General features: G+C 45.9%; 3 protein-coding genes across 16 annotated transcripts in view; 2 read left to right on the forward strand and 1 right to left on the reverse strand.

The window, feature by feature from the left end:
- The window catches only part of SFXN1 (sideroflexin 1), a 41,153-nt gene extending 39,145 nt beyond the window's left edge, over positions 1-2,008 (forward strand). For 3 of the 5 annotated variants that reach the window (XM_014947903.1, XM_014947904.1, XM_014947902.1), the window contains one exon: positions 354-2,008. In XM_014947903.1, coding sequence (XP_014803389.1) covers positions 354-522 — 169 coding nt within the window. In that variant the 3' untranslated portion in view covers positions 523-2,008. The remainder of the gene's footprint in view (positions 1-353) is intronic. The other 2 variants (XR_001412683.1, XM_014947905.1) reach the window with 2 other exon arrangements.
- KIF20A (kinesin family member 20A) lies at positions 111-11,206 on the reverse strand. The gene is made up of 19 exons (XM_014947899.1): positions 11,007-11,206; positions 10,441-10,616; positions 9,870-9,959; positions 9,619-9,738; positions 9,012-9,150; positions 8,732-8,919; positions 8,508-8,652; positions 7,755-7,955; positions 7,397-7,508; positions 7,226-7,297; positions 6,334-6,477; positions 6,087-6,252; positions 5,681-5,845; positions 4,870-5,009; positions 4,675-4,777; positions 3,801-4,014; positions 3,306-3,397; positions 2,878-3,015; positions 111-2,348 (listed from the first exon to the last, which is right to left on the reverse strand). Exons 2-19 carry the CDS (start codon positions 10,597-10,599, stop codon positions 2,076-2,078), a joined length of 2,661 nt encoding a protein of 886 aa, XP_014803385.1. The 5' UTR covers positions 10,600-10,616; positions 11,007-11,206; the 3' UTR covers positions 111-2,075.
- A 164-nt stretch (positions 11,207-11,370) lies between these two features.
- BRD8 (bromodomain containing 8) overlaps positions 11,371-11,452 on the forward strand; it is a 16,375-nt gene continuing 16,293 nt past the window's right edge. For 3 of the 10 annotated variants that reach the window (XM_014948163.1, XM_014948164.1, XM_014948160.1), the window contains exon 1: positions 11,376-11,451. In XM_014948163.1, the coding sequence (XP_014803649.1) occupies positions 11,433-11,451 (19 nt within the window). In that variant the 5' untranslated portion in view covers positions 11,376-11,432. Of the gene's footprint in view, position 11,452 lies in introns of all 10 variants that reach the window. The other 7 variants (XR_001412708.1, XM_014948155.1, XM_014948158.1 and 4 more) reach the window with 6 other exon arrangements.

Below are 11,452 nucleotides of genomic sequence, written 5' to 3' on the forward strand. Positions count from 1 at the left end.
CAGTATCTAATCCTGTAGGTTGATGAATTCTTGAAACACTTGGTTAATGGAGTTTCAGCTGCTGTTGTCTAGCACTTTGTTGTCATACACACCAATGCAAAACACTGAAGTAACATCAAATGATAATTTTATATACATTTGCAAGCATGGTAATAATGCATTTAGTACTACATAGTAGGTAAATGATTTCATAAGGTATAATGCAGTGAGAAAGAGAGGTTACATAGCACTTCATGGAACTTTACCTCACTGTATACAAAAATAAAAAGCTTTCTGCTGGGAAGACTATGCCTAAGGGCTTTGAATTTTCTTTTAGCACCCTAATATTGTCAACCCATTTTTGTCTCCTCTAGTCTCGTGTTTGCAACACCCCTGTGTTGTGCGCTGTTTCCTCAAAAGAGGTATGTATTCCTGTTACATGATTCTTACTTTAATGTTACACTCCCAGATGCAAGCTGCTGCAAAAAGACAGAAACAAGTGGTCGTTGCCTCCTGGAGCATACAGTCATCATTCCCATATAACAAATGTGATAAACATGAGAATATTCAAAAAAGCAATAACCATGTTACTTGTCAGCAATATACAATAGTTTACAAACTCCTAGCAGCTTGAGATGCAGCTCCAGAAGAATAGTGAACAAGAGGTTTAGGTGAGTAGTTGAACCATGCTATTTCAAGCTGAAAAGTTTAAGTTTGATAATACAGCGTTAAGAATCACAGAAATGATTCATTAAAAAGGCTAACATGGTACAAACAATACATTCATGTCCAGTAATGTTATGGCTTCATTAGATACAGTCAGATCCCATTTTATTTTCAGCTGGAAACACCTCTGGTTATACAGAACAGCACTTGACTATTAATATTTTTCCAGAAAGAATTTGTCATCAATACACAGATAGCTCTGTACTGCAAGCAGTCTTAGAAACAATCATTGTAGCTTAAATTATAATGAAACCTGGATGGGTTTATGTACAGAGTCAGCTAAATTTTCAGTATGTAGTATGAACACAGGCTTAAATTCAACAAAGCTACCCTCCTCATAGTGTTAGTGGTTGTCTGAACTTGACAAGCTGCCAAGTGTAGCTTAAACAATGCAAGCTGGAGCTGAATCCGTTAAAATATTAAATATTGAGCAACTAAAGTAGCTTTTGACTTCCAGAAAACAATACCTAATTCTCATCCAATGCAATAATTTGAGTACAACAAAGCAGCTGTGACACTGTTTCCCTGCCTGACACGGAGTAGAGAGTTGTAGTAAATGAGTGTCACTAGGCTACCTGGAGATGACTTTACAAACTGGCATAGCAAGTGTGGTACAGGTCTTTAGTTTAGCCACAGCTAAAATATATCACAGGAAAATTAGACCTGAAAGGGTATTTAAGAAATTGCAGCTGTTTCAGTCACCTAGCAGATTAATTCCTACCCTCATGGTAGTAGCAACAACTATTCGTGACTGGGTAGGCTTACTGGTCTTTTAAGCAAGGATTCATTTGCCCCTGTCTGTGAGCACGATTCCTTCACAAGAAGCTAAAAAAGAACTCTAAAAACTCTTTTCACAATCCAGGAAGTTTGACTGGATGCATTGTCCATCTTATTTTACATTCAAGTGCTTGTTATATGTAACCATTTTACTGTTTCTTTTGCTTAGTTCTATGTCTGTAACACGCTTGGAGCCTGAACTGCAAGCCAAGATCCAGGAGAACAGACGTGACCTAGAACGAGTATACTTTAATAAAGGATTATAATTCAAGGAAGGGAAAATACCTTTTGAGGAGAATCTTGCGAACTTATTTTTAATTATGTGCCAACATAGTTGAAGATGTTAAACAACTTTGTCATCTGCTTTATTTTATATTTAAAGAGTTTCCTCGTTGTATTGTTTAAATCACAAAAGGTCATTTTGTTGACTTTGGTATCAATTAAAAGTTTAACCATACATATCCAAAAATGTTTACATAAGCTCTCAAGCAGCTACCGTAACAATAAACAAGCACACAAAGAAAAATAGATGCCTTTATATTGGATTCGACACCTGTTCCCAGTAATAGTGGAGCAGGGATCTCTGTGAAAAGTCACTGAGCAACTGAACGTAGTTGCCACCCTCTGCCAGCAGCAGGACGACTGGCTGAACATGACAGAAGGTTGTGCAGGAAGGGCTTTTTACCAGGAGGTTGATTAGGTTGTAGGTTTTCCCTGTTGGCACAGAACCGTTTCTTTAAGGTAGATGGTGGAGCCGCCTGGAGCTTCTGCACAGTGTGGTACTGCTCAGCAATACAAGCTGCTTTCTTCCGCAGGTCGAGCTTCACCAGCATCATGTTGTTCTGTAGTTCTGCCAGCGTTTGGTCCTGAGAAAGGGAAGGCAACATATATATAAAAAGATATGATGAGTTGCCTAGCTCCCTGGTTACTGTGAACTGAAAAGAATAAACGGCCTTTGCCAAAATTCACTAACTGGTGCGTTAAATAAGGCCACGCATAACAACTTCTGCTGTCAAGTGTAGCGATTCAATAACAAAATAGGGACAGTAATGCTAGGAAAAAGCTGAATCCATCGTGCTGCAAACAGACTGCCATAGCAACTGTGATAGAGCAAAGTGGATAAGGAAATGAGAACTCTGAATTCTCCTACTTTAGGTGCAGGCTTTCAGTTAAATGCACAGGAACAGTTTGGGTCTCCTTTGGAGTGTTACATATGCAGTCTGACTCAGCCACTGAAAAAATTAGCAATATGTCTCCCTTAATGTAATAGAGGATAGGCATCTAGAGAGTAAGTCATTTTTATTTGCAGCTGCAAGATCTTAGGTTATTCTGATGATGAAGGCCAATTGCATAGACTGAATCCCCCTGCAACCCACAACAAAACAGACAAGTTACCTGTCTAGTCAGAATGTCATCACAGGTACAGAGGGCTTCTCGAAGTTTCCCTGCACTTGTACTGTGGCAGCACGCCCTCTCTGCAGACTGAAGAGACTCCCCAAGTTTTTGTAGTTCTGAACGCAGCAATCTGACATTCTACAGGAGAGAGAGATTTAGTCCAACAGCTTGCTTTGACATTGCTCTGCAAACAAAGCCATTCTAGAGTCATGCAGACATGCAGTACTACAGGAGGATCCCCTCTGAGTGAGGCACACTGGAATCATAGAGACCAACACCTTCCACATCTCTAAGTTTGTTTTCAACAGAGCCATTTCAACTTGAACCATTTGTTTAACAACCTGGAGACAGCAGTTCCAAACACTGTTTAAACTGACAACTATTTTGCCCTGCAAACATTCCTTTCTATAACACAGAGCTGGAGTTACCTTTTGTCCATCCTCCAGCTTCCTGTCTACATCCATAGTAATGGGTTTGGCAGAGGGAGGCGGCTCCAGTAATTTCTGGTACTTGCACAACTCTAGGAAAAGACAAAAAGCAGTGAGCAACAATGCAGTCATAAGCTTCTAGTTTTTCTGAAGTCAGGACTTCCCTCAAGACAAGCTGCCACAGGCAAATCAAGAAAAGCTTTGAGTTTGTGCAGGCATGCACAAACATTCCAGGCTGCTTCCTTTCAGTTACACAAAGGGATTTTAGGATTTGAACAGGAAGATGGATGCTGCCCTAAAGTCCATTTTCACATGAAAATGAAGTGAAACCCTGTCCACCCAGCACATTACTCCCATCATCTACAACTCTAGAATTGTTGTTTCAGGATGTCTGAGTCCAGTGTATCCTACTGAAAAAAATGAAAAAAGTATCACTAACCCTCTGCAAGGATTGCTCGGATAGAGTTAAGAGCCAGTACAGCATCAGTGCCTTACCTGCATTTGCAGTGTTTAACTCCATTTGACATTGCTCCAGTTTGGCTTTAGTGTCTGCCAGTTCCTGCTGCAGAGTGCAGGAGGTGGCCACTCGCTTGGATCGACGCAAGCCTTGCCCCGAGTCTTGCCCCTTTTGCTTAGTATCCAGGTTCTCCAATTTTTGTTTTGCCTCCTGCAGAGCAACTTGGAGCTCCTCGATCTTCTCATCACGCTCCTTAAAAAAGCAAGTTTGTTCAAATATTCAAACAAGATTTTCTTAACACAGCTTTTCTTAAACTTTCAATGTCTGTCTTCCAAGAGACTCTCTCTTCACACATTTCACATGTTGGACCCAGCCTTTAGTGTCTTTTAACTGAAAACAGTGAACCTATTTCCTGGGAGCCTAAACCACTTTTTTCCCCAGCCTCTATAAAGAAGAAATTTTTTGGAAGTTGGCATCTTCTCAGAGGTCTGCAACAAGTGCCAGAGGCTATTCAAATGCCATAGCATGAAAAGGCCTATACCCATCATCATAACTAAAGAAGAGAAATTCACATAACTTGTGTTAATCTGAAGAGTGCAAAGCAAGCCACTAGTGAAAAGAGTAAAAGAGGAGAGAATCATGCTGAACAAATACAGGAGTCGGAATGGCTGCACGTTATCTTCTAGATTAAAGGCTGAAAATTAGAAAGGCTAGTGAGTTACATAAAGCAGTAGACAAGAAGCAAAAATTGCAGATCACACTATTAAATATCATCACAAAAAAAATACGACAAAAAGAGAAATTGGAAACTGAGAGGAAGAAAATAAGCCACTTTCCTGGACTCAAGTACCCTGAGCCCTGCTCCCAACCCACTGCCACTTTCCTGATGTCATTCCATTGCCCTGAACAAACCTGGATCTCCTCCTGGTAATAGTCGGTTAGTGACTCCTTCAGGTTATTCAGTTTATTCTCATACAGTTCCTCCAAGATCTGCTCCTGAGAGTCCACATACTGGCTACAAAGAGAGCAAACACCTACGTGTCAGGGTCCAGCAGTTCTTGGTACTGCAGCTCACCCTGAACAGAGAGAGATCAGCGTAAGCTGTACCTGCACCACTGCTCCTTCTGTTGCATGTGCTCCCACATCTCATTGCAGATCTCCTCACGGAGACGCATTTCTAGCTGCAGCTTGTCCCGCCGCTCTTGCACCAGCAGCTCTCGTGCAGCTTCCACTACACGCAACAAATCCTGCAAGGACACAAACTCCATTGCACACACACTTCACAAGGGAATTCAGAGCTAGCAGCAGCTAGCTGATGCCATATCAGTAGGCTGAGGCAATCTAGGTTTAGATTCTTTTAGTCACTTGGAAAAAGAAGTTGCCAGGATTGCTTAGTTCCTCCCCCATGAGATGGCTTGAATGTTGCACTCCAGATGGAGCTGTCTCCAGAGCAGCTTCCCCTACTGCACTGCCCAAGGCTGCACCTGCATTTGCTACCTTGACGCATTACAACTCAAGTCTCTATAGGTATAGAGCTTCCATCTTCATCTTTCAGCTATTCCAGCTAGCCACTTTGAGTATCTAGGAAGTTGGATTGTTTTTCCTCAATTGATTTAGCCATTTGTTTTCTATGTTTTCTGCTAGATTTCCCTGGTAGAGTAGGGATTATAGATCTGCACCCAAGCTCTTACTGTCCCTGTACCATAGATGACAAAGTGGAATTTGATTCAGCTTTCAGATTTAGACCAACTGTGGAATGGCTTCCTCATGGATTCCCAATTTCCTGGGTCCTATATCCTTCTGAAGATCTGTCATCTCTTGGTCCAGTGCTGAGCTCCAGCCACACTTCCAGGCTAAAGCTAACAGTCATGTTCTTGTCCCTTTATCCATAAAGGCTGCAAAAGAAGTCACAACCCACCTCCTTCTCATACATGGTGACATCTGCTTCATCCTCACTTTCCTCTTCTGATTCCGTTTCTTCCTTTGCGGCTGCCTCTAGACCCTGGCTGGTTCGCCTGCTGTGCTCTTTGATGATTGATTGGATGGATGGAAGTCTCAGCTTTGAGGGAGGCACCTGAACAAGCTGTAGAGGAAAAAGCCATCAGTACTAGTCCACAAAGACTGGAAGTTGTAGTCTTTAAACATAGTACTTCTCTGCAACCTATCAATCCTTCCAATTTAGCAGAATCTGGAGATAACTTTAAAGCTAATAATTCACTGGAGAAGCACAGGGAAGGCTTTCAAGAATTCCCCCCGTCTTGTGATGGAAAGGGCCCATTCTGATGTACCCTGAGCATGCTATGATCCCAGCATGTGCTACTTACCTGGCTGGCAATGGCTGAGAACTTGGCTACATGAAGAGTTTCATCATATGTAGATGCACACTGATTAATGTTGACAATCATGCAAGAGCGCCCACGGCCAGTGAAGAAACCCTGGAACACACGCGTTAGCTTGCTGTCCCGGAAGGGAACCACAGTCTGCTTCACTCTGTGGGGAGAGACAAGAGTGAGCCCGTGGGAAGGTCAGACAGTCTCCCCACACACTCCCTATGAAGTTCTGGGTACTCACTTGGACTGCTGGTTCTGGCGCAGGGCAGCGATGCAGCGACCCAGTGTGTGGAGGGAGGTATTGATGTTACTTGCTTCTTTCATTCGGTCCCCGCTTTTCTGGGCTTTGCAGCGCTCTGACCCAGCAAGGTCACACAGGGATAACCTGAAGAACACACAGGCAATACTCACATGACCCACTAGGTTTGTCCTGTTCTATCCAGGTTTACAACTCCCACACCCTGGGATCACCTACCCTGCTCACCCTCCCACCTTCTGCATACGGGCACAGAAGGCTCTTTTGGGGTGTATGGACTGTTGCTGAACAGAAAGGTCTACCCTAAATGTAGGTGTTACACAAGATAACACTAACATGAGCTTTGCAGTGTTAAGTTCAACAATCCTTTATCAGTCCTTGGGAAAGCCACTTCCCAGGTATCGAGCCAACCTATTTTGAGATAACCACATTCCTGGAACAGGCATCAGCAGCACTTAAATCAGCCCTGCTGCAAGGGCAGAGTTGCTTATATTTACCTTCACTCAAAAAGCCTGAGAACTACATCAAGTTGTACTTTGCAGTTCTCCTCACAAACTCCTCAGGGAGTTCCAAGTCTTAAGAGTAGGAACATTTACTCCTTCCAAGTACTTTCAACAATATCTTCATCAAGATACTTCCCATACCCACAACAAGACAGAAAAGTTGAGCCCACAGAGAACAACCCCAAATCCTAGAGAGGATAAAACTTACTCGCTGATTTTTGGAACAACTGAGTTCCAAGTCTTAAGAGTGGCAACATTTAGTCCTTCCAAGTACATTCAACAGTACCTTCATCAAGATACTTCCCATAGCCACAACAAGACAAAAGTTGAGCCCACAGAGAACAATCCCAAATCCTAGAGAGAATAAAACTTACTCGCTGATTTTTGGAACAACTTCACTGCCACCTCTTTGCAAGTGCAGAATCCGAATGGAGAAGACACTGTGACTGTAAAGAAACATGCAGATATTTTAAAAGGGAAATGCAACCTTTAAAAGCCCTTCAGAATTGTAGTTCTGCCTAAGCAATCCCTCTCCTCCTTCAGACCTGCGACTGGAGTTCTGATTCATCTGGGTGGTAGCAAAACTCTGATTTTTCCGACCCAGTTTGAGAAGTTTCCAGGCCTCATCAGCATCACAGACATTGATCCAGTTCAGATCTGGAAAAGCAGGCGCACATTGGGCAAGGCAGTTAGGAGACCGGCAGAAAAATAATTATCTCACCATTACATTTCCTTGACATCAACAAACTTAACATCCCATAATCCAGTCAGAGACCTCTGAGGGTCCATACAGGACATCATGCTCTCCAACACATCACTGCTAAGCCACCCATCCCACCTCAAGTCTCCTTCAGGTATGATCCACCTAGCAGGCCACTAAAAACATCTTTCAAGGAAATCTACCTTTCACATAGGGGTTGCCAGTCTGGTCTTCACAGAGCCGCAGTGTCTGCCTCTTGCGGTTCTGACCAGGTGGAGCTTGTTCTAACAAGTCATAGATAAACTCATTGTAAATCTCAAAGAAGGAGACCCAGATGGAGAACTGCACATCTCCTGTGTTGGTGAGTGAAATACGATCCAAGTCAGCCCAGCGAGGGCCCAGATCTGGGGAAAAGATAGAGAAAAGAAAAGTTATGATTGCAGCTTTTCACAGGTCCAACCTGTATGGTTCAGCTGTAGACTGAGGTATCGCTTCAGCAGGTGCACTACCCCAGACTCAAATCTATTCTATATACCTCCTTCCATTTGGACCTACACTCAAGCCAGCCTGAGTCAGACAGCCTGAGGTTTCCTTTGAGAGCATCCTCCTTCGTGTAAGGACTTTTTATATATAGAATGTTACAAATAGGAACGCTCCCCGTTGTTAGTCCTTGTTACCTCAGTCAGTCCATGCTTCTGGATACCTAATCAGCTAGTGGTTCCTAGATTTGAAAGTCTGAGCACAAGTGCTCAGTGCAACACAGCCCTTCAGCACCCTGCCTCCCAGCTCCCCACAGAGATCTTCAGCCTCAACATTCGTATCTTTCAAAGGGAAAGTTGTGAGACTACAGCACCTTTACTCCCTTACCCACAAAGCAGCATCTAAATAGCTGTTGCCCTTTCTCCCCCCATCCTCGAACAAGCAGCAGGTAGTACACAGCAGGCTTCCAGACATACCTTCTGCCTGACTGATGTCTGAATGGTTGGTGAGTTGGCTAGATGAAGAGAGGCCAGCAACTCCACTGTCAAAACTGCCACTGGTGGTGGCGTGGAGCTGAGATTCGGCACTATGACTCCTCTTCATTGGTGTTAACAGCTCCTCCTGGAAGGAAACATGAGCATGTAGTAGGGCACCATCTTTCCCCTGTTATTGTTAAACCTCCAAGAAGCCACATGCTTACCTCCCACTGACCCCCTCGCAGCATGGTCTGCTTCTTGACCTCTTCCTGCCGCACCTGCCTGCTGTCCAGCCAGATCACCTCACTGGAGAAGGAAGGCTTCAGATCCATGGCTTGGTACAGCTGGTCCCCCACGCTGTTGAAGATGACCGCTAAGGAGCGAGGCAGAATCCCCCCATCTTTGTTGCTGCCTGAAGCAAGAACAACAGCAGCAAGCTGAGGATTCACAGGTAGCAGCAGCCAATTCCCTCCATAGGCTACTAACCCCTAGTGCTTTCCTTACCCTGAATAGTGTGAGTCTTCCCTGAATTGGTGATGCCATAGGTGTAAACCAGCCAGTTCTGTCCATTCAGTACATCCTTTACTACCTGCTTCATTGTCTCATCAAAGAACGATTTCTGTCCCACTTCTGGTCCAAAGATCTGCAAACAAGACACTTGAGAAGTGGCCTCATGTAGATCTTTCCTATCTTTTAACTACTGATGGTCATTCAAGCCATACTACGTAGTAGTCCTGTGTTCCTTCCACTACCCCCACATCATAAGCAACAGAGCCACCAGTAAGTCCAGTCCAAGTCCTCTACAAAAGCAAGCTGTTCACTTGCTTAATCCATTAACCTCTGATATCCTACAGTCTCTAGTGTGTTTAGAGCTTCATGAATAAAACAAGAGTTTGGCATTTGCTGCTGAAAAAGTTGCCAGGATCAGCTTAAAAAAAAGAAGAACTAAGGAAACAGCAACAGAAGAATTTTACTTGAAAGGATTGTACGGTACTACATAGCTCACACAGTGCATTGGAATCAGTGGGTATTAGTAAGCCAGCTTTTAAAGATGTAAGGCTTGTTTAAGCTTGAAAAACTTCCAGATGGATTGTTTGTCCCAGCTACCTACCTGGGTGAAAGAGAATCTGTGTGCTGCTTGTCCCACTCCGCGTTCTGTGCTCCGCATGGTGAAGGAGTCCTTCGGGGCTTTGAGAAGAAGGGTCTCCGAATTCTCAATGCAGACACAGCCCTAAAGAATAAGTAAAACTCCATCATCACAATGGCCTTCAAGAGGCCATAGCACAGACAGCAAAGGATAGCAGCATCTTCCAGCAGGCACACAGGCAACTATCTCAGAGACAACTTCATTCAGTGTCTCACCTGGTCTTCCCCTTTTTCCAATTCTGTAGGTTTCAGGGGTCGAACTCTCAGATACACCTTTAGTTTTCCATCATTGTCTTCAGCTACAGCCTGCAAAATTAGCACAAGTTAAACATGGGAGCCAGAAAGGCAATACACAACCATTCATCAGAACACTAACAGCAACCACAACTGGAACACACACTACCTTGACTTGTGCTCAGTAACTAATGGACACTTCTCTGACCCCAAAATTCCAAGCAATGCCAGAAGCTTTCTTAGGCATTTCCAGGGACACCAGCATTCCTTTTAGTTTATGTAGTGAATCAGACCAACAACCTGAAGCCTTTGACACCAAAGCCAGTCTCCAGACTAAGTGCCACACAAAGAGGCATTGTGTTAAGAGGCAATTACTGACTGTGCCCTTCATAGTACACTGCTCATAACAAGAACTGCTCCCCTCAATGCAATGTTTTATTCTAGCTTCTTCTGAAGGGCTTCTGTTGGCTCTGCATCACAATACCTTTGTAAAGAAACACAGCAGTCAACTCAAAACACTGCCCTGTTTGTGACAGAAGAGCTCCAACCTCACCTGCTGGGATCCCTCCATATTGGGAGAGATGGCAGAGAACTCCGACAGCAGGTCCTTGCGCACATCAGGCCCAAACCCTGTCGCTGTGGATTCGAGAACAGGGGAGGCTGCAACATCTTCATCTGAGAACAATCCTGGTGAGGCAAGTGCTTTTGCCATGGTGTGTCACACAGCTCCTGGAGATAAAGGGGCACAGTGAGGACAGGGCAATGTTAGAACAGTCTGCCAGGAGTCCCAGCTCCACTCCCCACACATACACCCCACTACAGCCTGCCACCACTACCATATCCACCCATTGCTCACAAAAATAAGCATAAACTGCCCCCGAGAAGCCTCCCTACGCACACACACGCGGGGGGCAGCTGCAAACGCACACACCCCCACCGACCACACTTACACAAACGGACCATCCGCGCTGAACCCCTCCGTGCGCAGACACCATCACATCCCCCCACACCACATGGGACCCCCCCCTAAGCCCCACCCGTATCCAACCCACCACACGGCACCCCCTGAGGCCGCCCCGGACAACGCCAACCCCAGAGACCATCGCGCGGGGGCCCTACCCGCACACGGACGGACTGCCGCACCGGCTCTCCACACACGCACGAAATGGCGGCCGCCACCGCTCCCCCCTTCCCGTCGGGGTATCCCTACGGAGCCGCGGTGCGGCCTCCGCTTCCCACACAGACCCGGCCTCTCAGCGGCCCGCTCCCGCTGCTCCGCCGCCGCCTCGCGCCCACCTCGCGGCCGCCCAGTACCTACTGTTGGGGTTTCAAACCTCGCCGCCCGCCCGCTCCGCCAATGAGAACCCGCGCTCGCCCGGCCGCCAATCAGAGCCCGCCGTGGCGCAGAGGGGGCGGGGCCTCAGCGCTGTGGACCCCGCCCCCGCCGCCGGCGCGCTCGGGGACGGCGGAGGGGGCGCGCGCGTGAGCCTCCCGGCGGGCTTTGCGCGCCGCTCCGCCCCGCCTCCCTCGGGCCGGGCGGGGAAGATGGCGGCGGGAACGGGCAG

This window comes from Calidris pugnax, unplaced genomic scaffold (genome assembly GCF_001431845.1).
Source record: "Calidris pugnax isolate Ruff unplaced genomic scaffold, ASM143184v1 scaffold27, whole genome shotgun sequence".
Taxonomy (NCBI): domain Eukaryota; kingdom Metazoa; phylum Chordata; class Aves; order Charadriiformes; family Scolopacidae; genus Calidris; species Calidris pugnax.